General features: G+C 41.4%; 2 protein-coding genes across 7 annotated transcripts in view; one reads left to right on the top strand and one right to left on the bottom strand.

Annotated features, from left to right (window-relative positions):
- POGZ (pogo transposable element derived with ZNF domain) overlaps positions 1-23,334 on the top strand; it is a 46,625-nt gene extending 23,291 nt beyond the window's left edge. For 2 of the 6 annotated variants that reach the window (XM_036861156.1, XM_036861137.1), the window contains 16 exons: positions 2,043-2,218; positions 3,154-3,262; positions 4,501-4,785; positions 4,893-5,084; positions 7,542-7,648; positions 8,415-8,752; positions 9,147-9,301; positions 13,730-13,830; positions 14,363-14,509; positions 17,601-17,735; positions 17,851-18,023; positions 18,182-18,322; positions 18,818-18,874; positions 19,073-19,185; positions 19,439-19,463; positions 19,599-21,286. In XM_036861156.1, coding sequence (XP_036717051.1) covers positions 2,043-2,218; positions 3,154-3,262; positions 4,501-4,785; positions 4,893-5,084; positions 7,542-7,648; positions 8,415-8,752; positions 9,147-9,301; positions 13,730-13,830; positions 14,363-14,509; positions 17,601-17,735; positions 17,851-18,023; positions 18,182-18,322; positions 18,818-18,874; positions 19,073-19,185; positions 19,439-19,463; positions 19,599-21,270 — 3,926 coding nt within the window. In that variant the 3' untranslated portion in view covers positions 21,271-21,286. Of the gene's footprint in view, positions 1-2,042; positions 2,219-3,153; positions 3,263-4,500; positions 4,786-4,865; positions 5,085-7,541; positions 7,649-8,414; positions 8,753-9,146; positions 9,302-13,729; positions 13,831-14,362; positions 14,510-17,600; positions 17,736-17,850; positions 18,024-18,181; positions 18,323-18,817; positions 18,875-19,072; positions 19,186-19,438; positions 19,464-19,598 lie in introns of those variants that run through there. The other 4 variants (XM_036861146.1, XM_036861173.1, XM_036861128.1 and 1 more) reach the window with 3 other exon arrangements.
- Positions 23,335-24,670: 1,336 nt separating this feature from the next.
- Positions 24,671-27,086, bottom strand: PSMB4 (proteasome 20S subunit beta 4). Its single transcript, XM_036835711.1, has 7 exons — positions 26,906-27,086; positions 26,452-26,658; positions 26,041-26,187; positions 25,793-25,874; positions 25,275-25,391; positions 24,984-25,072; positions 24,671-24,790 (listed from the first exon to the last, which is right to left on the bottom strand). Exons 1-7 carry the CDS (start codon positions 27,043-27,045, stop codon positions 24,778-24,780), a joined length of 795 nt encoding a protein of 264 aa, XP_036691606.1. The 5' UTR covers positions 27,046-27,086; the 3' UTR covers positions 24,671-24,777.
- Positions 27,087-27,391: the final 305 nt, after the last annotated feature.

The following is a 27,391-nucleotide window of genomic DNA, read 5'->3' as shown; positions in this document are numbered from 1 at the left end:
TCTTCCCAAAACTTTTTATCTTTTTGAGCAAAGAACTGTTCCAGATGCCTTTTACAGTCTTCCAGGGAATTGAAATTTTTTCCATTAAGAGAATTTTGTAAAGACTGAAATAAATGGAAATCCGAAGGTGCAATGTCTGGTGAATACAGTGGATGAATCACAACTCCCCAGCCAAGCTGTAACAGTTTTTGCCTGGTCATCAAAGAAACATGCGGTCTTGTATTATCCTGATGGAAGATTATGCATTTTCTGTTGACTAATTGTGGACACTTTTTGTCGAGTGCTGCTTTCAGTTGGTCTAATTGGGAGCAGTACTTGTTGGAATTAATCGTTTGGATTTCCAGAAGGAGCTCATAACAGAGGACTCCCTTCCAGTCCCACCATATACACAACATCACCTTCTTGAGATGAAGACCGGCCTTTGCTGTGGTTGGTGCTGGTTCATTTTGCTTGCCCCATGATCTCTTCCATTCCACATTATTGTACAATATCGACTTTTCATCACCCATCACAATTTTTCCGTTTTAAAAACAAAATATTTTTGTTGCATTTAAGTAGAGAATCGCATGCAGAAATAAGGTCAAGAATGTTTTTTTCGCCTAACTTATGTGGAACCCAAACATCAAAGTGATTAACATAACCAAGCTGGTGTAAGTGAATTTCAGCGCTTGATTCAGATATTTTGAGTATGTCGGCTATCTCCCGCGTGGTATAACGTTGATTGTTCTCAGCTAATGTCTGGATTTGATCGCCGTCAACTTCAGCTGGGCTACCCAGCCGTGGAGCATTGTCCAGCGAGAAATCTCCAGCACGAAACTTCGCGAACCACTTTTGACACATTTGATCAGTCACGACACCTTCTCCATACACTGCACAAATCTTTTTTTGCATATCAGCGTTTTTACCTTTCTTGAAATAATAAAGCATAATATTGCCAAAAATGTAAATTTTTTTCTTCCATCTTCAGTATTAAAATGACTACACAAAAAGTCAACAGTCTTGATAAGTTTTTTTTAAATGCATGCTGATATGACAGCTGTCACAATACAATCTAACAAAATTGTTTTGAATGAAGTTAAAGACAACTAAGTGCTACTAGAGCCATCTTACAGAAAAAAAGAACGTGCTTTTTGGCAAACCCAATATTTTGGCTCTCTGAAATAGAATTTCTGTTTTGGAGTATTCTTTGTAAATCAGGAAACTTAGTATAAATGATTTTTTAGCCAACTGTAGCAAATACAGGACTTAAAAACATTACAGAATTACTTTTAACACACATGAAAAAGAATTTAAAATATTTCAAAAAAATTAGCCAGTTTTTTAATATTTATGATATTTGTTACTATTTATTAATGAATGAATCTTCTTAAGTCATACCAGTTTTACTTGGTGTTGATTAGTTTTGGCCAGGTCTTTTCTTTATCAGTTCTGATGACATAAAGAAGGTAGCCTGTCAGTCTCTGTGTTCCCATACCTATAAAAGACAATGGATGTTTAGAGAATCTGTTACATTTCTGAGATTTGACGTGCTAGGAAGAGATCCCATTTTTTAGATTCTGTGTACTTGCTGAATTAATGTTTGTAGATGAATATTCCTCTTTTTAAAAGATAAGGTGGATTAGCTAACAACAAATTACATTCTGATAAAATAGGTTTTTACCTAGTTAAAATGTGGGGAAGGAACTTACATGTTACTTTGTTTTGCTGATTTGGTATGGGGAGATTATTTGTGATCACTTAAATCATCAGAGTCAAAGTGATAGCCATATAGAAGTCTTACTGTGTGTGTTAAGACATCCCTAGTTAAGATATATGGGGAAGATTTTAGTGAACTTTCCCTTCCTGTGTATTTTCCTGTTAGTTGTAGCTTTGGGTGGAGCTTAAATATTTGGTAAGTTTGGTGACATTAAACCTGAGGTGACTGACAGTCTTGGATATCTTGATATATGGGGACACCATTTCTTATCTAAGACCATTGTGTTGCTTATAATGGTGGGTTTGTTTTCTCTTACATTGTTTTTTTTTTTCCCTCTTCCCTTTAGCTGGCAATTCTTTGGTCCAACAAGGTGGACAGCCGCTCATCCTAACCCAGAATCCAACCCCAGGTCTGGGTACAATGGTCACTCAACCAGTATTGAGGCCTGTCCAGGTCATGCAGAATGCCAATCATGTGACTAGTTCCCCTGTGGCCTCACAACCAATATTCATCACTACACAGGTAAGTAGGACTCTGAATTCTACTGAATTCAGACATGGTAGAGGAGAGAAAGACTATGGGAACCTTTGAAGGCTCTGACTTAAGAGTCTTTAGCATCATTAGAAATGGTTCTAAGTCCTGTCTTTTGATTTGGCTTTCTCATTTGCTAGTTTTTAATTTGATGCTGACTTTAGTAGAAAGCCCAGCATAGCGTACAGCTGGGTAATTGCCTCTTTATACCCCTGGAGGGCTATTAAGTAATTTGATTGAGGTCTAGGCAGGAAAGAGTGGGAAGCTTGCATTAGGAAGCCTTAACACTTGGTCCTCAAGGGTTCTCACCCTTTACTTGGGCTATTTTTCTTAAAATGGGGTAAGTTAGTTGACTTATGGAGATAATACATGCAAGATTGGTGAAGTGCAGGGAGATCTTTGGAAGAGAAGGAAGATGACTTATTTGATATAAATGTGAATTGGAGTTGAAAGCCTAATGCTGGTGTGGAATGTAAAGGCAAATGCTTTTTTCTGCCTTGTCTAACAAATTTCCCAGAGGTATATGGCCTTTGAAGTGGACTTTGGGAACAGTTTCTTACAATTGTTTGTATGTTGAATCACTCCAGTGAATACTGTTAGTGTCATTTTTTTGCATTCTATGCCTTTAGTAATTGAGGGGCCAGTTTGTGGATGAGTTTTTTTAAGCTGAGGTTCTCTTAAGACAAGAAGTAGGTTTTCATTTTTGTTCATATGTACCAAAGCTCATTCTCCAGTTTTAATATTTGCCACTCAAAAGTTTGCCAGAAGTCCAAAATTTCTCCATCTCAGTCATTTAAAAGTTCTAGTTCTAGAGGAGAGAATCATTAGGTAAGGGTGTGGGCATTTTTTTGGATATAGGTCTTAATGCAGTCTCTGCTAGTGTTAGCTGATCTCCATGTTAAAGATCATTTTGCTTTTTAATGCAGGGATTTCCTGTAAGAAATGTCCGGCCTGTACAAAATGCAATGAATCAGGTTGGGATTGTGCTGAACGTACAGCAAGGCCAAACAGTTAGACCAATTACACTAGTCCCAGGTAAGGAAAAATGTCTACCCATTTGGAATAAACTAGCATCCAGAAGACTTGCTTTTGTTGTCTCAAAATACTCAAGGTCATTTAAAAAGTGTATTTAAGGGAAATCTAAAACTACAAAAATCATATTGATTGAAGCCCCATTTTTAAAAAACTCTCTAACCTTTGGCCAGGGTGGTGGTTTTATTTTTCTTTTTAACTTTTTACCACCCTTCACAAGGCAATAAAACAGGGTTTATATAGTTATTTTTCTGTTTCTGCTGTTTTATTCAGCTATTAAGTTTGTTATCCTGAAGAACTATTATTAATGCAAACTCCCAAATTCTGTATTCCTTGTAAGTCTGCTCACTTACATGGTGGGATTATAAACTTATTTTGCTTTACTTTTATAGCATAGATTTGGAATATAAATTAAACAAATGGCATATCCTTTGAGGAGAAATATTGCCAATGACTAGTTGTTTTTTTTTTAAGAAACCAAATTGAAAGATAATATTTAAAAATCTTGTAATTTTCCCCCAGTTCTATATTTAGTGTCTATAAGCTTACTACAATTCAGACCAAAAAAGAGTATCTTGATTTAGTTGTAGTAAAGGTATCTCTGTAGCTTGTCTTCCTAAGTTTTTGTTGTTGTTCTCAGAGCCCATAGGGGTTTTTGGCCTTCAGTCTCATGAGCTTATCCTATCTAGTTCTGATATTTCTTAAATGTTTGTCAGTGAAATTGTCTATAGTTGAGCCAGGAGACTCACCTTTGGGACGTCCTAGTAGAATGGCATAGTCTGTCTTCTATTTGAATTTGTATAAGAGAATGAAAGACTCCTTTAGTATTCTGAGAAAGATCACTTTTTTCAGAACCAGCTCTGCCCTTTGGCCTGTATATACCCATACTGCTTCCCACTCTATACCTATTATTCTCTTCCAATAACAAAGGTCAAGCTACTCATTATTGTATTCTTGGAATAGAAAAGGCAGTGTGGTAAGGTGTTTTGGGAGGAGTTGATGGGACTCTTCTTTAACTTTAATGTTTTCAGGGCTGATTACTGAGGCTAACTTGTTTTATCTGTTTGTGATACCTGTTGTCTTAGACATTAGAATCTATGCTACCCTTGGGAACCTGACAGTCACCAATCAGTTTGGGGAGATAATCTTTTCCTATTCCAGTATTTCCAGTAAAGACAGGGGGAATGTATTATAGGTGAGCTCGTTGACCAAGATTTGGTATTTTTGTCTCTCTTTTGAAGCCCCAGGTACCCAGTTTGTTAAGCCGACAGTTGGAGTCCCACAAGTGTTCTCTCAGATGACCCCTGTGAGGCCAGGCTCCACGATGCCTGTGCGGCCCACCACCAACACCTTCACCACCGTCATCCCAGCCACTCTCACCATTCGAAGCACCGTTCCACAGTCCCAGTCCCAGCAGACCAAGTCCACTCCCAGCACTTCTACCACTCCCACCGCCACACAGCCGACCTCATTGGGGCACCTTGCTGTTCAGCCTCCAGGCCAATCCAACCAGAATCCCAAACTAGGTGAGGCTTGGGAAGAGGAGATGGCAGAGCTGGGATGGGTGGTGGGTGGAGAACAGATGATTATCACTTGGCCAACAAAGCTCCCTCCTTCCCTTCTCCACCTGCAGTGAGCATTGCCAGCTTTGTCACTGTGAAGCGACCTGGGGTTACAGGTGAAAATAGCAATGAAGTGGCCAAACTGGTGAATACCCTTAACACCATCCCTTCCCTGGGCCAGAGTCCTGGGCCAATGGTGGTATCCAACAACAGCTCTGCCCATGGCTCTCAGAGAACCAGCGGGCCTGAGTCTTCAATGAAAGGTACGATAACCAGAAAGACTCTGGGCAGCCAATCATTCAAAAACATTAATAAAGTATTTGTTGTATCAGAACTCTATACTATGAAATAGAGAAATAAAATAAGGTATAGTTGCTATAGTCTGTTCTCACAGAAACTTTAGTAAAGAGGATTGCCACTTGTGAAAAGTGTAACTGAATCAGCCAGAAGGAATTTTGTGTTAATTGTTCTTTGGAGATTAGTAAAATGGATTGGTTGATCAGAGATCAGTGGGATAATCAAAAGATAGTTCATGGAGGAGGTGGATTTCTTAACAAGATTTTATTTTATTTTATTTTTTTTAATTTATTTAATTTATTTATTTTTGGCCGCATTGGGTCTTCATTGCTGCGCACGGGCTTTCGCTAGGTGTGGCGAGCGGGGACTACTCTTCATTGCGGTGCACAGGCTTCTCATTGCAGTGGTTTCTCTTGTTGCGGAGCACGGGCTCTAGGCGCACGGGCTTCAGTAGTTGTGGCACGGGGGCTTAGTTGCTCCACGGCACGTGGGATATTCCCAGACCAGGGATCGAACCCGTGTCCCCTGCATTGGCAGGCAGATTCTTAACCACTGCGCCACCAGGGAAGTCCCTGAACAAGCTTTTAAAGTTGAGATTTGGTAGAGAGGTTTTCAGATGTAGAAGGATATGAGCATAAGGATTTTCAACGGTCTGGAGCAGGGCTTGACAAACTTTTTCTGTAAAGGACCAGATAGTAAATATTTTAAGTTTTATGTACAATATAGTCTCTGTCACAACTACTTAACTCTGCCATTGTGGTACAAAAGCAGCCACAGACAATATGTAAATAATTGAGCTTGACTCTACTCCACTAAAACTATTTATGGATTCTGAATTTTGAATTTAATTTTCATGTGTCAGAAGATCATTTCTTTTGCTTTTATTTCAACCCTTTAAAAATGTGAAAACCTTTAACAAATGGTGTTGAGAAAACTGGATATCCCCATGCAAAAAAAATGAAGTTGAACCCTTTACCATACATCATATTACAAAAACTAACTCAATGAATTAAAGACCTAAACAAGAGAACTAAAACCATAAAACTCTTAGAAGAAAGCATAGGGGAAAAGCTTTATGACAGTGGGTTTGGCAATGCTTTCTTGCATATGATACCAAAAGCATAAGCAACAAAAGAAAAAATAGATAAATGGGACTACATCAAAATTTAAAACTTTAGGGCATCAAAGGATTAACGTTAGGGAGAGTGAAAAGGCGACCCACTAAATGGGAGAAAATATCTTTAAATCATATATCTGATAAGGGCTTAATATCCAGAATATATAAAGAACTTCTACAGCTCAACCAACAACAAAAGAACAAACAATCCAATTAAAAAATGGGCCAAGGAGCTGAATAGAGATTTCTCAAGATACACAGATGGCCATTAAGCACCCAGAAAGATGCTAAACATCGCTCACTAATCATTACAGAAATGCACATCAAAATTACAATAAGATACCGCTTCACACCCATTAGGATAGCTCTTATCCAAAAAACCGAAAATAATAAGTGTTGGTGAGGATGCAGAGAAATTGGAACCCTCGTACGTTGCTGGTGGGGATGTAAAATGGGGTGATGGTCCCTCCAAAAATGAGACATGAAATTACCATATGTTCCAGCATTCCACTTTGGAGTATATACCCAGAAGAATTGAAAATAGGGACCCAAACAGATATTTGTACCCCCATGTTCACAGCAACATTTTTCACAATAGCCTAAAGGTGGAAGCATCCCAGATGTCCACCAGCTGATGAATGGATAAACGAAATATGGTATATACATACAGTGGTATAGTGTTCAGCCTTAAAAAGGAAAGAAATTCTGACACATGCTACAACACTGATTAACCTTGAGGACATTATGCTAAATGAAATAAGCCAGACACAAGAGGACAAATACTGTATGAGTCCACTTATATGAGGTACCTAGAGTAGTCAGACTCACAGAGACAAGAGAGAATGGCGGTTGCTAGGGTCTAGGAGGAGGGGGCAATGGGGAATTATTTAATGCTGTAGAGTTTCAAGTTTTGCAAGATGAAAAGAGTTTTGGAGATTGCTTGCACAAAAATGTGAATGTCCTTAACTGAACACTTAAAAATGGCTGAGGAAACTTTAAGTATCTATTACCACAATGAAAGAAAAATCTTATATAACCACCACAACAACAAAAAATGTAAAAGCCGTTCTTAGTTCATGAGCCAAACAGAAACTGGCAGCTGGCTGGATTTGGTCTACTAGCTGTGATTTGCTGTTCCCTGGCCTAGAGTTAGAAGAATGGTAGAAGGAATATGCCTCATAGCAATTTCTCATGCTTGCTTACCAACCTTAATATACCCCTCAGGAAGTGTTTAACCTTTTTCCAAAAGGCCAGTAGTCTTTTTCCAGTATCATCTTATTAATCTTATTGATGTTCTCACTTCCAGTGACCTCTTCCATCCCAGTGTTTGACCTCCAGGATGGTGGACGGAAGATATGTCCACGGTGTAATGCTCAATTCCGTGTTACTGAAGCTTTGAGAGGTCACATGTGTGTAAGTGATGTCACCTGTGATGGAGATTCAGCTTAAATGGCTACCACTCACTGTATACCTCCTGTAGTGTAGTGTTGGGAGCTTGTGAAGCAAGGGCTCTGAAATGACTTGGAAGCTTTTTAAAGGGTTACTCTCTTTTGGCCTGTTTTAGAATGAGCTCAGAAATGTGATAGGATATATTTAAAGACCCTCAAATATATCAGAACATATGTGACCTTAATTCCGTAGTTTGTAGATTTTGAACTGCACAGGAGGACAGGCCAAGTTGGCCTCGGTCCATTTTCTATTTATTGTGTCATCAGATGAATCAGGAGCTATTAACCAATTTCTAATTCTAGTCTTTTCATTTTTGATATTAGTCCAGATGCAAAAGTTGGGACTTCTTCCTACCAGGGAGCTCAGAGCCAGGTTATGCTAGTGAGTGGTTAAAGGATCTAAGACAGGAAGAAGTACAAAGTGTGGTGTTTGGAGTGGCATATGGCTGTAAATACACACACACACACACACACACACACACACACACACACACACACACACACACACACACACACACACACACACACACACACACACACACACACACACACACACACACACACACACACACAGAGTGAAACCTGGAAGCATTTTAGAAAACTGCAGGGTAAAAGCTGGATGAGAATACCTAGAACCAAACAGTTACCAAGGAATGTTAGTGAAGTTGAGGAGTTAGCACATCTCAGCCCCCAGGAGAACCAGGATGATCAGATGTCTTCTTTCTTTATAGTACTGTTGCCCAGAAATGGTTGAATACCAGAAGAAAGGAAAGTCTCTGGATTCAGAACCCAGTGTCCCATCAGCAGCAAAGCCCCCATCCCCTGAGAAAACAACTCCTGTTGCTTCCACTCCCTCTTCTACACCTATTCCTGCTCTGTCACCACCTACCAAAGTACCAGAGCCAAATGAGAATGTGGGTGATGCCGTCCAGACCAAGCTCATTATGCTAGTAGATGACTTCTACTATGGACGGGATGGTGGCAAAGTAGCCCAGCTCACGAACTTCCCTAAGGTCGCCACATCTTTCCGATGCCCACATTGTACCAAAAGGCTAAAAAACAACATTCGGTGAGTGTTGAAGAGCCTTGGAGCTCACCTTGGACAAGTGAAGTCTGAAAGCTTCTTACATGTTTAAGTCTTTCTGTTTGGAGAATGGCCCTAATTATTATCCTTTCTTGCTAAGGATTATCATTAAATCAATAACTAGTACTATAGAAAGAGACATTGTGGTAATAAATAAAAGATAACTTTGGGTAGAGTGAGACCAGTGCATCTCCTTCCCCAGAAAAGTTTCGAGAACTATCTTAATTTCTGGGCTCAGAAGATGTCCCAAAAAGAGGAAGTTGGGTGGGAGGGTGGAGGGGGAAACATGTAATGTCTGTTCTGTGATTCCGCTGGTACATTTCTCCAAGGCTTCTGATCTTTTATGTTGTCTGTACTTTTCCTTTGTGCCGTGCTACAGATTTATGAACCATATGAAACATCACGTAGAACTTGATCAGCAGAACGGTGAGGTGGATGGTCATACTATCTGCCAGCACTGTTATCGTCAGTTTTCCACTCCCTTCCAGCTCCAGTGCCACTTGGAAAATGTTCATAGTCCCTATGAATCAACTAGTAAGTTTGGAAATTCTTAAACTCCAGGGGTATACTTAACTTTTCATTCAATGAATGGCACTGGGGGGAGCCCATTATGTTTATTTATATGTGGGTAACAGTGTCGAGGAAATTCTTTGCATATTCGTAGTCAGTTTCTTACTTCACTTACCCTATTATCTTACAAGCCTGACTTCTATTCTGTTCAAGCATGAGTCGAGTTCAGTGCTTGATTCTAAATTAAGGGGCTTTGGTTCAGGACCACTGTAGAGAGGTATATGTAAAGAGTTTATTACCTAGATCCTTTTATAGAAGAAGCAGGCACCTGTATTTGGGTCTCCATTTTAGTTAGTACCCTCATAGGTTTTATGAAGGATAAAAGATAATGTTACAGAGTACTTTATCATTAAGACAGTGCTTTCATGAAATATAAGATGAGTTGGAGTGTTAGCTACACTGTACATCTTACAGATGAGAAACACAGGCTGAATACAAGCCCAGAAACATTTAGTCATTTGCTTAAGAGCATACAGTTCTAATATGGTGAAATTGTGAGGATTTGAGTCCAGTCTTCTAGAATATTTCCTTTGTCCTTTAAGGGATTTCTAGTTTTGTTGAAGAGACAAAAATTATTTAACTATAGGAAAATGTGAGAACAAGACAATATATTTGCTGTAATCATATGCATTGTATGATACCAGTGATAGGTGAAATAGTTCAGAGAAGGGAAAAGATCCTTGTGGATTTCACAGAAAGTAATGCATAAACTTTTAGGGTCTTTAAATACACGAAGGATTTAGATGGATGGAAAGTAGTAAGAAAAGATTTTAGGTGATGGGAAACAGCATGAGGAAACACATAAAGACAGAAATTTTTGCTGCAAATTAAAAACCTTGACTAAAGATGGATTAAATGTTAAGGACATCTATTATTATATCATTTAACTGAAAAGACTCAAGGTGTGGAATAAGCTTCAAGCCCAGAACGCGAGTCTTGTACTTTTCAACAGTTCTCTTGTCTGTGGCTCATAGCAGGATGGCTGTGTTAGTCTCAGGAATACAATCGGATATAAAATTGTGCAGATGAAGAAGAGACCATATCTTCCTGTGTCTTTTCTAAGTCTGTTTCTTACAAGACAGAATTGTTTTCCCTTTATATCTCCTTAGCCTTGGTCATATTGTCAGGGGAAATGGGATTGCCATGAGTGGCTCAGACTAGTGCTGGTTCTCAGAAATATAATGAGTTACATATGTAATTTTAAATTTTTAGTAGTCATTTGAAATAAAAATTTTTTAAAGGTGAAATTAATTTTAATAGTGTATTTTATTTAACTCAAAATAACCCAAATAAAATCATCTCAGCATGTAATCAGAATTTTAAAATTAATGAAATATTTACCATTCTTTTTTTTTTCTTTTCTTTTTAAATCTGGTGTGTATATCACACCACAGCAAATCTCAGTTTGGGCTCACCACATTTCATGTCTTCACTAGCCACATGTTACTGGTGGTTACCATATTAGACCGTGGAACTTTGGGCTAATCATTTGTGAGTAGAGTAGATCCTGGAATCAAACATCATAACACTACAGTGTAGTGGCAGAGTAGCCAACTTGGTCTAGGTTAGGACCCAGAATTCTTCACTGTCAGTCATGGGAAGCCCAAATAACTCATCTGAATCTCCCAGTGAAAACATCTACTTTTATACAGAATCTGGTGGGGTGTGTTTTTGTTATTCCACTTATATATGTACTGTACATAAAAAGATAAGTTTTTCCTAATGGGAAACAGTGCAGCACCTCATCAATCTTTTTCTCTTGGCTTACCACTCTTTTATCCTTGACTATCTATGAGTATCTTATGACTTAAAATTTACACTGATGAAAAACCTGAGAAATTGTTGATCCAAACAGGTAAATACCATTTCTGTACTTTAGTATATATCAATCTTATTCTTGGATTCTTTTATAATTCCCCCCCCCCTTTTTTTTTTTATAACTCCCTTTTTTTGCATCCATGGCAGATCCTTCGTGAAAGTAGCTTATTTTTTTGTGTTAATATTTTGAGACCAATTGTTTTCTTTTTAGTTTTGAAAATTTTTTTTCCTTTTATTTTCTGAAGTGTTTTTAAACTAAATTATAGACATAATGATATTTCACTCCTAAATACTTCATTATGTATCTCTGAAAAGTAAGGACATTTTAAAATACATAGCCATAGTATGTTTGTCAAGACATAACAGAACTCATCATAAATGTTTAATATCATGTATCTTCATTTTCAAGTTTCCTGAATTGTCTCCAAAACATCAATGGATTATTATATTTAATTATGGTAACAGTATAATTTTTAATAGCATTATGTTTTTCTTCACACTTGTTTAAGGACAATAAGGAAGAGGTAGGGTTGAGGGAAGGATGCTTCAGGGTGATTAATCATGTTCAGGTGTCGGGAGGGTCCTATGTGGAAAAAGACTGAAGAAAGGGAGAACCACTTGCTTGATAAAGTCATGGGATACGTGGAATGATGAGATCGGATGAGCCTTAGAAAGGCATAAGGAATCTGTCCTTCCAAATTTGGAAAACAGGAAGCAGAAGCTGTAGTAGTTCATGCCTGTTTTCTCAAAGCAGGAGACTGTGGTAGGTGTTAGGGGGATGAGAGTGATAGTGCTGGGAGGGACAGTGTTAGGATAGCCACTTTGGAAAATCAGTTAATTCTTCCTCTTAAATCTTTTTTGACATCAACTCCAATAGGTGTGAAAGGTTACTAGAGATCTCTTAAATCCACTGATGCCTTTGGTTCCTTTCTCACTGATTTTCTTTGTATGAGATAATACATATAAATCTTAGCATGGTGTTTATGCATTAAAAATTGCTTAATAAATGTTGTTATAATTGATGTGTGACACCTATAAGAATAGAGCGGATGTGTGGGTTGTAGGAAAAGCCTTTGAGGGTAAATGAGATCGCCCAGGGAAAACATAGAGAATAAGAAAAGGCTGGACAGAAGGTTGGGAAACACCAATGCTTAAAAGTGTTCTAGAAAAGAAAAAAAGATTAGCAAATTGAATTGAGAGGTAAGGGGGAAGAAAACAGGAGAAAATATTGTCATGCCACTAGTTACTGTTTCCCAAACATGCCATGCAGTACCATGCCTTTGCTCATGTTCTTCTCTTGTCTCCTCTGTCTGGCAAACCACTCTTCTTTCAAGGTTCAGCTCATATATCAGCTTTTCCTCATTCTAGGCAGAATTTTTTATTTCTTTATCTTGTTCTTGTACCTAATGTACCTCTGGGAAGTGGTCCTAAATGGGTTGCAGACACCTTTGAGAAATAAACACAAAACTTCCCAGAAAAATACACATTTTACTTCTTTTGCAGATAATTTCAGGGGATACCTGGGTTCCCTGAGACCTCTTCCCTGGACCCAAGATTCAGACCCCTGGTTTTTGTTTTTTATTTCAGCTTCACTCATTTGGGGGTGTGGGGCAGGGGTTGGACATTGTCCAATAAATAAGCGCCTAGAGCTTCAAATTTACAATTTTCTTGTTTGCAAAAACTTGAAAATAATTCCAGTAATGGTAAGAAAAATACAAATAACTATATTTTGCCTGTATAATTCAAAATATGTAGCAATTAAAATTTTTGCCAAAAATTTAGAACTGCAGCCTTATAAAAGCTTCATAAAATGGCTAATTTTAAAGTTTAATTATCTCAAATTAGTTAATACTGAAATAACACAATAACTCATAAGAAGGCAAGAAGTTCTGTTCATATCATCAGTCTTTTGAGGACAAATCCTTATTTGTCCTCATTTAGTAAACGTTCAATAAATGTTGAATTATTCATAGGAGATAATCATTGTCTATCCTTGAGCAGAGGGATGAAGTAATGTAGTATTTTAAAAGAATTCGTTTGGCAATGGTATATAAAGAATAGATACTGTATTTATTGGAGATATAGGAGGTATTAGACGCCAGCTAATTAGCAGTAGGAAATCGTATGGGCTTCTACCAAGTTTCTGCCTGTGAGAATGCAGAAGTGACAATTCCTTGATGCATTTTGAAATAATAGTGACAGAACATGGGTTTGGAGTCAGATAATGCCTAAGTTTTGAGCTCAGGAGGAGGTGGGATGTGAGAAGGGAAATGATGGGGAGCAGGAGGATGCTGAATTAAGTTAGAGTAGATGGTAGAATATTATGTTTCGTAGAGAGTTCAAAATCTAGAATGGAACTTTGGTAAAGAAGTCTGAGCTAGAGACAGAAGGATAGTTTTATTCAGTAGCACAAATGTTGAGACAGAACCATTTTAAAGAAAGACTAGAAGAGACTTCATAATTTACTGACTATTGAAAATGAAGATATAGGAGTCAGAGAAAATAAAGATTATGAGTCAGCAGGACTTTGGTCTTATTTTCAGGTGGATTTATTGATTATTTTTCTTCTTACAGCCAAGTGCAAGATCTGTGAGTGGGCGTTTGAGAGTGAGCCACTGTTTCTCCAGCATATGAAGGATACTCATAAGCCTGGAGAGATGCCTTATGTTTGCCAGGTATTGCCTTTTTCTCCAGGGAGCTTTAGCCATTTTGCTCTCAGGCTAAATACAAAGAATCCACTAATGAACATTGCCTAGTACCTACTGCACACACTCAGTTTTAGGAACACTGAGGAAATACAGAAGAAATTGTGAACACGGGTTCTATTTTCAGGGTTTCCCATGCAGGAGAAAAACATAAAGGAATATCTGCATGTACCCAGCCGAGGAACCCAGTCTGGGAACATACACCTGTACTAAGGGAGTGTCTGTCTCCTGAATGTGCCCTTTGGAGACAGAAAAAAACTCTACTCCTCTTTGTCAGAATATGGACTGTTCTCAGACTTTCCTGTCTTTCCCATTTTTATCTTATTTCACGGCTGAATTTATCACCAACATAGCCCTGCAATAAACGTCAGAAAAATAATTTGATTTCTATACATTTAGGAAAATTTTTTTTTCGTATCTTAACATTTTTATTGCTACCTCTTTTTTAAGGCCTCAGTTGTTCACTTCACTCTTAGCTTATTTTCCTTCTTGTGTGACTCAGGTGTGTCAGTATCGCTCCTCACTCTACTCTGAGGTAGATGTCCATTTTCGGATGATCCATGAGGATACTCGGCACCTGCTCTGCCCTTATTGCTTGAAGGTCTTCAAAAATGGCAATGCATTCCAACAGCATTACATGAGGCACCAGGTACCAGGCACCAAGCAATTTCCGTGTTCTTATTTTTTAATTATGGATACAGGGGCCAGGACTGAGCTAAGCAAATAATTTTGGTAGAGAAGATAATATACATGTGTTTGAAAAATTTATTGAATTCCAATGATGTGTGCCAGGCACTGGGCTAGATGCTAGAGATTTAGTGGTTAAACAGGACAATTAAACAGTACAATAAAGCAAGAAGAATGTTGTGTTAGGGGAAATACAAGATGTAAAAAAGAATGTACCTATTCTGGGAGCCTAGTAAGGCTTCTAGGAAAAGGGGTGTTCAAGACCTGAAGGATGAGTAAGGATGAGCCAGATGAAGTGGGATAGAAGGACAGAATGCTCTCAAAGACAGGGAAATTCAAGAAATTGAAGTTCAGTGTGGTTGGCATGTGTAAGGTACAGGGGGAGGTTGGAAGTTAGGGAACAGATCATGGAGAATCTTGTAAGCCATAAAAAAGGAATTTCAACTTTTATTATAATAAGTTGTTGGGAAGCCATTAAAGAGATTTTTAGTCCTGGAGTGATGTGTTCAAATTTGCTTTTAGTTATGATTGCACTGGCTGCTCTAAGGAGAATGAATTGAAGGAGGTTGAGACTAGAGTTAGGGAGACAAGCCAGAGGCTTTTTCAGTAGTTTAGATAAGAGATGATAGTGGCTATTGGCTTTTGAAATGAGGACAAAGAGGATAGAGTTGAGAGATATTGAGAAGATAAGTGATATCTATGATTTAGAAATGGATTTAGGTGAAGGTAGTGAGAGAGTAGTTAAGAATAGTGCCCAGGATTCTCTCTTCGGTAATTGAATGAATGGTGGGACTGTTTATTGAGATAGGAACACTGGAGAAAATAATTTTTGAGGAGAGGATTATAAGTTTGGATATTCTTTTTTATTACTATTATTTTTTAAATTTTTTGGCCATGCCATGTGGCACACGGGATCTTATTCATTCCTGACCAGGGATCGAACCCACACCCCCTGCAATGGAAGCAAGGAGTCTTAACCACTGGACCACCAGGGAAGTCCCAAGTTTGGATATTCTTGAGTTAGCAGTATCTATGGACATCAAGTATAACTGACTATTAAACAGGTAGTTGGATATACAGGTCTGAGGCCTGGGAGAAAAGCCTGGATTGTGAAAGGTACTTAGGAATCATCATTATATAAATCCAGTGGATTTTAAACTTGCAAGTGCTATGCTGCACCCCCATCCCCCACCCCCCAAATTGAGAATAAGGTGAAGGCTTAGGACCATTGAAGTCTCTATCCACAAAGCCAGGACCATAGTCCTGGAAGGAAAACAAGAAGAGTCTTGGTGTCAAGGAAGCTGAGGGGACAAAAGTATTTTGAAGAAAAGAGTGTGGTCAGGTGTTGCAGGAAGGTATCAGCAAGGTAGAAACTTTAGAGGCCAGCATTTAATTTAGCCGTTTTGTTGGTTAGCAGGGTGGAAGTCAAATTTCAGCTGGACAAATGATGAGAGGTAAGGAAATGGAGACAACTTACTTAAAGCAATTTGTTTATGAAAAAAATAAATTAAAAAATAAATTTGTTAGGGCTTCCCTGGTGGCGCAGTGGTTGAGAATCCGCCTGCCAATGCAGGGGACACGGGTTCGAGCCCTGGTCCGGGAAGATCCCACATGCTGTGGAGCAACTAGGCCCGTGAGCCACAACTACTGAGCCTGCACTCTGGAGCCCGCAAGCCACAACTACTGAGCTCGAGTGCTGCAACTACTGAAGCCCGCATGCCTAGAGCCCGTGCTCCACAATAAGAAGCCACCACAATGAGAAGCCCGCGCACCACAACGAAGAGTAGCCCCCGCTCGCCACAATTAGAGAAAGCCCGTGCACAGCAACGAAGACCCAACACAGCCCAATAAATAAATAAATAAATTTATTTATTTTTAAAAATATAAAAAAAAATAAATTTGTTTATGAAGAGGAGGACCAAGGGTGGTAGATCCAGGAAAAGAGGTAGCAAGGGAGAATTTGTTGTTGCTCTTGTGTTTGTTTTTTTAAGATGGAATAGGTATGCCTTTGTTTTAAAATACTGCAGGAAAGGAGCCACTGGAGGAGAAGAGTGAAGGTACATAGAGAGGGAACAGAAGAGAGAACAAGATGGGTGTACCTGTGCATAACATCCACGTGTGTGCACATGTGCCCTCACTCTTACTTGTAAGCAGACACTTTCTTAGGCTCACACATAGTGACTGCTGATAATCCACCACTAATGCATTTCCATATAGTAGCATGGAAATTATCACCTGTAACTCAGCTGAGGTTACAGAGCCTTGCTATCCTAGGGAAGGAAATCATAGACGTGTCGTATATCAATACTGGGCAGACTGAATCCTCAAAATGGCCTTGGAGGGAGGCATATCTGTATGCATTGATGTGTTCAGAGGAAAAAAACAGCACTGTGTAGAAAGGACTATCATTTTTGTTAAAGAAAGAGAAAGAAAAACAGGTGGTGATTGGAGACGTATGTGTTTGCTATATGGTTATGTGCATAGACTATCTGTGAAAGAATACCCAAGAAACTTGGTAACAAGTTGTGTCTGTGGAGAGGGACTGAGGGTTGGAGTTGAAGGCATGCTTACCACATGAAGGAGTACAGAATAAAAGTATGATTTTTTTTTTTTTACCACGTACATATTTTATTTTTTTAAAAATAAGAAGAATATCCAGAAGTAGTAGCACTGTCCATCCACACTGTAAAGATGAAGTAGTAAGGGGCAAGGAAAGCTTAAGCCACTCAGCCAAATTGTTAAAGCAAGTCAGCGGGAGATGGTTTGAGGACCTAGTTATCCTGACTTTGAGTCTGCCTTTCTCTGGGAGCATGGGAGGTGATGATTTTCACCACCCAGTAATAGGTTTGTAACTTTACTTCAAAATAAAGTTATATAAAAAGATTAAAAAATAATAGGTTTGGTGTTATGTTGTATATTTCTCTTTTTTCCTCTGTTAAATTATCAACAGAAGGGTGGGAAGAATACGATTGGCAATGATGTACCCTCTCCTCAGGGAAGAAAATTCATTGGGAGCCTTTAAAGGATTCTGTCTCTTTTTATTCCCCCTTCAGAAGAGGAATGTTTATCATTGCAACAAATGCCGGCTGCAGTTTCTCTTTGCCAAGGACAAAATTGAACACAAGCTTCAGCACCATAAAACCTTCCGTAAACCCAAGCAGCTGGAAGGTTTGAAACCAGGCACCAAGGTAAAGGGTTTGTTGACATTCCCTTTACAGATCCAAGAAGGGGAGGAATAGAGATTTTCCATATTCTGAGGTTTAACGTGGGTAGTGTCTAATTATCCCTTCCCTTGACTCACAGGTGACAATCCGGGCTTCCCGAGGGCAGCCACGCACTGTTCCTGTACCCTCCAGTGATGTCCCTCCCAGCACCTTGCAGGAGGCAGCACCACTGGCCTCCTCAGCGGACCCTCTGCCCGTCTTCCTTTATCCCCCTGTCCAGCGCAACGTCCAGAAGAGAGCTGTTAGGAAAATGTCAGTGCCTTCTTCTGGAGGCTGGGGGCCGGGTGGGCACAGTTATTCCTGATAGCTAGTGTAATCTGGTAGCCTTTTAGGTAGTATCTGTTGTCTAAATCCCCTACAGTTTAGGAACCCCTGAGGCAGTAATAAGAATTTTCCTTGTTTCTTGACAGGAGTGTCATGGGCCGGCAGACATGTCTGGAGTGCAGCTTTGAGATCCCAGATTTCCCTAATCATTTCCCTACTTATGTTCACTGCTCTCTATGTCGCTATAGTACCTGCTGTTCTCGAGCTTATGCCAACCACATGATCAAGTAAGTCACGATTAAACCAATGTTCCTGTCTGGGATTTCAGGTTCTCCAGAACTCAGTGCATTCCCTCCCCTGCTTCTGGGGTTTCCTCCTTCAACTTTTAGAGCTGTTTGTCCACCTGTCCTAGCAGGTTAAGAGGCCAGACCCGGCTTCATTTGGCTTTGATGGTCTGTGCTCTGATTCTGTAGGACCTTGCTACCCAAAATGTGGTCCAAGGACCAGCAGCACTAGTTGGGAGCTTCTTAGAAATGTAGCGTCTGACCCTGGTCACCACCACCCCACCCCCAACCAGAATGTGCCTTTTAATAGATTTCCCCCCACCCCATGATTCGTTTGCATGTTAATAGGAAATATTAATGTGATAGGAAAACAGGCTTGGGTTGAGGTTAGGATTGAGTGAAGAGGCATTGCTCTTGGGGCATTGTCAATCGCTGGTGATCTCTAGTTTAGCAAGCAGAACCACGTAACTCATACCACTTTTTGTTTGTCTTTCTCAGCAATCATGTTCCACGGAAGAGCCCCAAGTATTTGGCTTTGTTTAAAAATTCTGTGAGGTAACAAAAAACTTATTGATGGTCTGTTAATTTTTCAAGTTTTTATATTAAATCCCTTTTATTATTTTGGGGGGTGGATATATGAATTAATTTGAGAGAGAGGAGAATGGAGGGACACTCTTTATTAAGCCTCAAAGCTTAACTCTCTCTAGTGTCACTACTACATTTGTCTCATGTACTCTTGACTCTCTTTCTTAGTGGAATCAAGCTGGCCTGCACTTCATGTACCTTTGTTACTTCTGTGGGAGATGCCATGGCTAAGCATTTGGTATTCAACCCCTCTCACAGATCCAGTAGCATCCTGCCACGGGGTAAGTAGGAGAGTTGGGGGTTAGGGAAAAAAGCTAAGGATACAGGTCATACCATGAGTCTGGTGCATCTCTACCTGGCCTAACCCATTCACTGTTGAGATACACTTCAGCAAATTGGAAGCATTCTAACCTGAAGTTTATATAAGACTGGGAAGGCAGTAGGTTTGCTTTTTTGTTGAAATCTAAAGCACTGTCTTTGGAGGGTTTGTTTCTTCACTGAGCTAACATTTTTTTATTGTCTTATTTCCCATAGGACTCACTTGGATATCTCACTCAAGGTAACAGAAACTCGCTTGATGGTTTAATTTCTATTTTATAGTATGTTTGGTCTTTATTATTACTACTACTACTATTATTATTTCATTCTTCTAGTTTAACTGAGCTTTTTCCTCCTCTCGTTGCTAACCCTTTAGGCATGGCCAGACTCGTGACCGAGTGCACGACCGGAACTTGAAGAATTTGTACCCTCCTCCTTCCTTCCCCTCTATTAAAGCTGCCACTGTGAAATCTGCGGGCGCCACCCCAGCTGAGCCTGAAGAGCTACCAGCTCCCATGGCCCAGGCACTCCCGTCACCAGCCTCAACTGCAACCCCACCACCAACCCCCACTCATCCCCAGCCTTTAGCCCTTCCACCCTTGGCTACGGAGGGGGCCGAATGTCTGAATGTCGATGACCAGGATGAAGGGAGCCCAGTCACCCAGGAGCCTGAGCCAGCATCAGGGGGTGGTAGTAGCAGTGTGATTGGCAAGAAGGAGCAGCTTTCTGTGAAGAAGCTCCGAGTGGTACTGTTTGCCCTGTGCTGCAATACGGAACAGGCAGCTGAACACTTCCGAAACCCCCAACGACGCATCCGGCGTTGGCTTCGGCGCTTCCAGGCCTCACAGGGGGAGAATCTGGAGGGCAAATATCTGAGCTTAGAGGCAGAAGAGAAACTGGCTGAGTGGGTGCTGACCCAACGAGAGCAACAGCTACCTGTAAATGAGGAGACCTTGTTCCAGAAGGCCACCAAAATAGGACGTTCTTTGGAGGGGGGGTTTAAGATCTCTTATGAGTGGGCTGTGCGTTTCATGCTACGGCACCACCTGACTCCGCACGCTCGGCGAGCTGTGGCCCACACTCTACCTAAGGATGTGGCAGAGAATGCAGGACTCTTCATTGAATTTGTACAACGGCAGATTCACAACCAGGACTTACCCTTGTCTATGATTGTGGCTATTGATGAGGTCTCCTTGTTCCTGGATACGGAGGTACTGAGCAGTGATGACCGAAAGGAGAATGCCCTGCAGACAGTGGGCACAGGGGAGCCTTGGTGTGATGTGGTGCTGGCCATTCTGGCAGATGGCACTGTCCTCCCTACCCTGGTTTTCTACCGAGGACAGATGGATCAGCCTGCTAATGTGCCAGACTCTATCTTGCTAGAGGCGAAGGAGAGTGGCTACAGCGACGACGAGATCATGGAGCTGTGGTCAGCCCGAGTGTGGCAGAAGCACACCGCTTGCCAGCGCAGCAGAGGCATGCTTGTGATGGACTGTCATCGCACTCACCTGTCAGAAGAGGTGCTGGCCATGCTTAGTGCCTCTAGCACTTTGCCTGCAGTTGTCCCAGCAGGCTGTAGCTCCAAAATCCAGCCATTAGATGTGTGCATCAAACGAACTGTCAAGAACTTCCTGCACAAAAAGTGGAAGGAGCAGGCTCGGGAAATGGCAGATAGTGCATGTGATTCTGATGTCCTGCTTCAACTGGTTCTGGTCTGGCTGGCTGAGGTGCTTGGTGTCATTGGGGACTGTCCAGAGCTAGTTCAGCGGTCCTTCCTTGTGGCCAGCGTTTTGCCTGGCCCTGATGGCAACATTAACTCACCTACAAGAAATGCTGACATGCAGGAGGAGCTAATTGCCTCCCTAGAGGAGCAACTGAAGCTGAGTGGGGAACAGTCTGAGGAGGCCTCAGCTTCCACTCCCCGACCCAGGTCATCTCCTGAAGAGACAGTTGAGCCTGAAAGCCTTCACCAGCTCTTTGAGGGTGAAAGCGAGACCGAGTCCTTCTATGGCTTTGAAGAAGCTGACCTAGATCTGATGGAGATTTAAGTGTTGGGGTCATGAGGGGGTGTGGAGTGGGGGTGGGAAAGCGTTAGGGAGGGTAGAGGTAAAGGGGGTATACCAGGTGGGGGTATTTGGGTTATATTTTTTAATTTTATGCCACCACTCCCCCCTGATGTTGACTTATACATCCTTGTGGATTTGTGGATTATTAGGAAAACCGATAGTGATCACGTCTGAGCCGATGAGCTGGCCCTGGCCCCGGCCCCGTTGGTCATTCTCTTCTGCTAAAAACAGGTTTTTGTGACTTTTTTTTAAATTTAAAGCACTGTGCTTGGTATTTTTCTGACAAAATCAAGAAAAAGGAAAAAAAAATCTTTCGTGGGCGAATGTTAAATCTTTTGTTTCCCCTTTTACCTCAACTGTATCATAGTACATCTGGGTTTTGTTTTACTGTGTGGCCAGTGTCTTTTGGCATGATGCTATCCAACCATTGTCAATGTGAGAACATTTCTGAAGATGGGAAAGACAAAAATTGTAGCTCACAAACTGGTTTATTATATATATATATGGATAAAAACGTTTTTTCATTGTGGTCTTAACACTTTTATATAAAAATGAAAATGGAAAAAAAATCCCACTGAACTCTCTCTTCCTTCTCCTTTCTTTCCTTCCCTCTCCAGAGATGTTGGTTTCTACAGCAACTCTAAATATAAAATTGTGGCTTTAAAAATGCATGACACCACCTTTAATCGTCCAGAATGATGAGTAGATTTTTTTCCTCACCACCCTCCCTCCAACAAAAACACAACAAAACCAATATTCTTTGCACCTGTGATCCTTGGCCCCCTTCCCCATTCTCACACCATAACTCTGGACAAAGGATCATACATGGGTCATTAGCAAGCAAGAGGTACTGAGGTGATCACACAGAACCTTAGGGTGGAAGCCATTCCCAGTGTACGGGTCTTCATCCTGCAATCCATGGGGGCAGTCCCTGCTTTGTTCAACTTCCTCCTGTTAAGTGGACAGCATACCTGTTCAAGGGATCACATGTCCGCCAGCCAGCAGCTAATTGTGCAAGAAGTTGTACTGAACTTTAAAAAGACCACTTGTTGAAATTCTGCTTACCCTGTGGCTTTCCCCTATTTCTCTTAATGCTTAGAGAAGAATCTGACATGAAGAAGAAACACGTAGGGGTGTGCACAAAGAAAAAGACATGAATCTTTATTTTTCACTGCCAGCTTCAAGGAAAGAAAATTTTTTCTACAATTTGCATGAGGGAATTTTTTTTTTAATTGTATGTACTCAATGGCTATAAACTGAAACGTACTGTAACACCCAGAGAAAAGGAGCAAAAATCCAGGTCCACCTTTCCCACAACTATACTACACTTCTGTACATCCTGAGGCGCTCTGCAACGTATCCCTCCTGTGAGCCAAGGAGGCAACCTGCACAGGCTTGTAAATGGTTCATCTTTAAAATGTACATAAGTGGAACATTTAAAAAAATGAGGGGAAATGGATTTATAAACAATGTGGTTTTTTTCTAGGTGACCCTATTTGAGCAGGCTTTCACAGACTGGGAGATTCTCAAGATGTGATGGGCCTGGTGGTACAGGTGTGACATTTGTTACCACCTGTTTCTCCTCATCCGTTTTTTTTTGTGTTTTTTAACTCCCAGCACACTATAATATAGTGAACTGGAGTATTCCCTTCCATAAACAGCTTGGCCAGCTTTGTGAACCCATGGCATCTGAAAACTGAACTGAGGATCCACCTGGGCTTCTCTTCCCCAGCTTTTTGCCTGATGCCATTTTGACAGAATATGGACTTTTGAGTCAAAACTTTGCCTTTCAGAAAGTTCAAGAACTATGGTCAACTCTATCTGCAGTGACTTAATCCTTCTCTTTGGTAGTCTCCGCAGCAGCCCCAGATTTAGTAGAGCTGGGTTCCTGGCCTCTGCACACTGTATGACTTTCTCAATGGGTAATTTTTTTAAGGCCATAATACCAACAGTGGATCAGCTGGGTTTTGGCCAGGAAGTTACCTTTGTGGATTCTGCCTGCATGGCTTCGTAGTATAGGAAGTTTTTTTTGTTTTGTTTTTTATAATTCAGTTTAATCAATAAACAAGTATTTATTGACTACTTTGTGTTGAGACTGAATGTGTGGAAGATGCAAATTGAAAGCTGATAGTTTTCTTTTGCTTGAATTTTCTAGTTGTAATCATGGGTAATACAAGTGGAGGGGTTTTGATTTCTCTCTCAGCTCTCACCTCACTGAATTTCTATACAGGCATACCTTGGAGATACTGTAGGTTGGGGTCCAGACCACTGCAGTGAAGCAACTATCACAGCAAAGCGAGTCACAGTGTTTTTGGTTTTCCAGTGCATGTAAGTTTATACTATAGTATATTAAATGTGCAATAACACTATGTCTAAAAAATTATATACCTTAATTTAAAAATAGTTTATTGCCAAAAATGCTGACCACCCCGAGCCTTCAGCAAGTTGTCATCTTTTTTGGAGTAGTAACGTCAAAGATCACTGCTGATCACCATATCAGATAAAATAATGAAAAAGTTTGAAATATTGCAAGAATCACCAAATGTGACATAGACACAAAGTAAGCAAACGCTACTGGAAATATGGCACCAAGACTTTCTCAGTGCAGGGTTGCCACAGACCTTCAGTTTGTAAAACAACACTGCAGTATCTGCAAAGCATAAAAAACAAGATATGCCTGTAATGGTTTTGGGGTTTACTGCCTATACTAGTTTCTCAAAAAGAGGTTTAGAGAGGATATGCATCAGAATCACCCAGGGTGTTTTTTTAAAATTTGGGTTTAACACCATCCTGGTGATGGAACTGGCTAATAACCCGAATTGATTTGACTCACCACTACACCTAGGACTTAGTGAACACAATACTTGTAAGAGGTCTTCTGACAGTGCTAGAAATTAGTAGTAGACTTAGCTTAAATGTCGAAATTACTTAGTATTCCCCATGAAGGGTGAGGAGGTTGGACGGGTGTGGGATCAAGGCTGTTAGTTCCAGTTTGGGAGTAACCTTATACAGCTCTACTAGATGTTACATTTCCATCTTTGAAATGATGTTTTAACTAAAATCACATATAGAGCCAACATTAACCAGAAAGTCTGTATTTTAGACTAGTGCATGGGTAAAAACGTTGAAGAAAAATGTTAAACACAAAAGCTAATTATGTTACTACACAAAGATTAAGTCTGACTTCTATACAAAGCAGCCTTCCATACAGACCCAAACGAAGACAGTAATGGGTCTTCGGTATTATCATGAAGACCATTCTGTATATATGCTACCAGAACCAAGAACCAAAGGGTTCTCTGACCAGGGAGGGAGATGGCACACAGCAGTACTTAGCAGTTTCACTCTTGGTGTGACCTAGTCAAACAGTACAACCACTCAGCAAGTGTTTCAAAGGATTTATTTTACAAAAGAATAGTACCTTTGAACCAGCCAAGTTCAAAGTTAGAAGAAGCGTACAACTTCAGTTCTGGATAATGCCTCTGTATTTCATTCAAAGCCACTAAAAAGGAAGAGATCATAATAAAATTGTGAAGCCATAGAGTGAGGAATCAATTCGTAAAAGCAGCTCTATCCTCAGCCCAGACCCTTGCCACCCAGAGAATTTTTTGGTTGAGACCTCCAGAAAAACCAAGCTTACTGCAACCAAGGGATCTCCCAATTATCTTTTCTACTGTAATTTTAATTTCAATCACCTGATCATGTGGGCAATATCCCAGCTGGTCTCTGCAGACAGGGGTCCCTCTATTTCAACACCTTTTTCAGTTACAGTGGCGATTTGAAACTGAAAGAAAGCAGAGCTCTTCAATGAAAATGCCAACCCTTATGTGAAAGAAGTCCCTGGTCAAAGGTCAAGTTGAGGGTCTTTCCCAAATGTGAAAACAGGAGACACAGAAATGGGGCACTCTGTTCTTCAAAGTTTAGAGACTCGGGGATTGCAAAGCCTGCCAATTAGATCTGCATCACTTATTATTCACACTGCTCACCCGGTTATAAGAACGGGCATCTCGATAGTACAGCACTCGCATGCAGCGTTCCACTAGCTCTTGGGCCTCAGTCTGGCTCAGCACTGGCTTCTTCTCCAGAACTTCTCGCAGCAGAGGCTAGGGATATCGGGGGAAAAAACATGGGAGATATCACGAGCTGAATACCAGGCGATAGGCGATATGTCGCAAATCCACGGTGTGAAAAGAATCATAAATGTGTGAAAAGGCGACATTCCACCTATTGCCTCAGCAAAATGAACTCTGCTTACTTGTGCTAAGACCCACTTGAAGGGGAAATTCTAGGGTGTCCTCTCTTTGCACATGTATACTGACTCCCTCCAGGACATACCCCACCTTGTCATTATGGCCTCTGGACCAAAAAGAAAACCATCCGCCCAGCAGTACAGATCCTAGCCTGTTCCTCATGTCAGAATTTCAAGGGTAGAACAAGCAGACAACCAATAACCCCCACCGCCTTCTGTCTTCTCCTATCCCTCGTCCCTCAACTGGCTACTTACCTGAGCCAAGTATGCACCATAACCAGTGGCCACCGAAGGGGCTTCATAGGCTACACCAAGCATGTCCACGTAACCCAGGAAGCTAACAGGACACAATAGGTCATCTTAGGTTTCTGTATCTTAGCTGAAGGATGGGGCCATGGGGTCTGAGGTAGAAGTGGGAGTCACTCAGGGGGAAGAGACAGACACTACACAGGCACTAGAGATTGGGTAGGTCAAGGAAATGAGTTATTTGTATTCAAGTCAACCTCTCTCCATCAGCATAGCCTCCAATGACCATGGTGTTCCACAGGGGGTTCATCTTGGAGCGCCGGCTATACGTAGCCCTGGTCAGCCATGAATGAATAGCTTTAGGGCTATAGCTGTGTCCATCTCCCAACAGCTCCTCATCGATCCTTAAAAAGAATTGGTTGTGAAAAAAGGGAAAGAACAGAAGTCGGGGTTTCCATCCACCCCCAAAAGACGTTACCACAATCTTCCCCATTTAAACCCACTAAAATAAACTACTTATTTGCAAACATTCTCACATCTTCCACGCCAAGTCTCCCTGTCCTCTGCTGCAGTTTCAAGTCTCTCCACCCTAGAATTTCTTGAGGGGATAAAAAACAGTGGATTCTCCTCCCCACTTGGAAACTACTCCTATTCTCGAGATGACTTACACCATTTGGCCGAGAACTTGCTTCAAATATTGGAAATCAGCGTAGTCTCCGGAAGCACCCAGCATGGTGCTGTTGTTGACTCGCATAATGCGAGAGATGTTGCGGAAACGAGCCAAGGAACCGTAGGAGCCCAGCATGTCTGCTGCAATCACCACTCCGCCCTCAAACTTGACGCCCAGGACCGAGGTCCCGGTCACCATGGGGTTCCTGGAGAGAGAGGGTGGTCTGGCGAGGGGCGACGCGGGGGGAGAGCCTGAGCCCGCTTCCCACGTTGTGGGTTCCGCCTCTGACTTTCCACGGCTCCTTTCATTCTCCGGGACCCTCCTCCCCGAGCTCCCCGGCTGTTAGTGCGCCCCGGGGTGCCTCCCTCGCCTTCCCCGGCTCCCAGAACCTGCCGGCCGCAACAGGCCCCACGGTCCCTCCCCATGCGCAGGCTAAGGCGCCGAGAGCTTACTGGGTGCGCGTAATCGGACCCCCATAGAGCGCGGACGCCGGGTCCACAGAGGAACCGGGAGTGGGCGGGATGCGGTAAAACTGCCCAGGGGCCGGAATGCCGGCCCAAAGTCCGCACCGCGACTCCAAAAGCGCTTCCATCTTAGTCACGGTAGCACGAGAAACGAAAGCATTGTGGCCGACGGAAGCGGAAGTGATCCTTCAGTGCCACACCTTTCTTCTTCCTGCAAGCCACTTCCAGCTGCCATGTTGATAAGGTCAGAGCCGACCGTACCAGTGTCCTGGGAGGAGACCAAAACCCAGAGATGTGGAGTTGCCAGACGTCGTATCACATCGCGGTAGAGTCTGGACTAGAACAGTATTCTGACGCACAAATTCAAGGAAGGGGTGGGTGGTGTGGGAGATGGGTATGGGTCGGGGGTGGATGGGGGGGCGGGGCACTTCAAGACACTGACGCTGAGCGAGGAAGCAGAAATTCTCCTTTCCT

Source organism: Balaenoptera musculus, chromosome 1, assembly GCF_009873245.2.
Source record: "Balaenoptera musculus isolate JJ_BM4_2016_0621 chromosome 1, mBalMus1.pri.v3, whole genome shotgun sequence".
In the NCBI taxonomy this organism is placed as follows: Eukaryota; Metazoa; Chordata; class Mammalia; order Artiodactyla; family Balaenopteridae; genus Balaenoptera; species Balaenoptera musculus.
The sequence above is the reverse complement of the archived record's forward strand: the minus strand, read 5'-3'. Positions and strand labels throughout refer to the sequence as shown.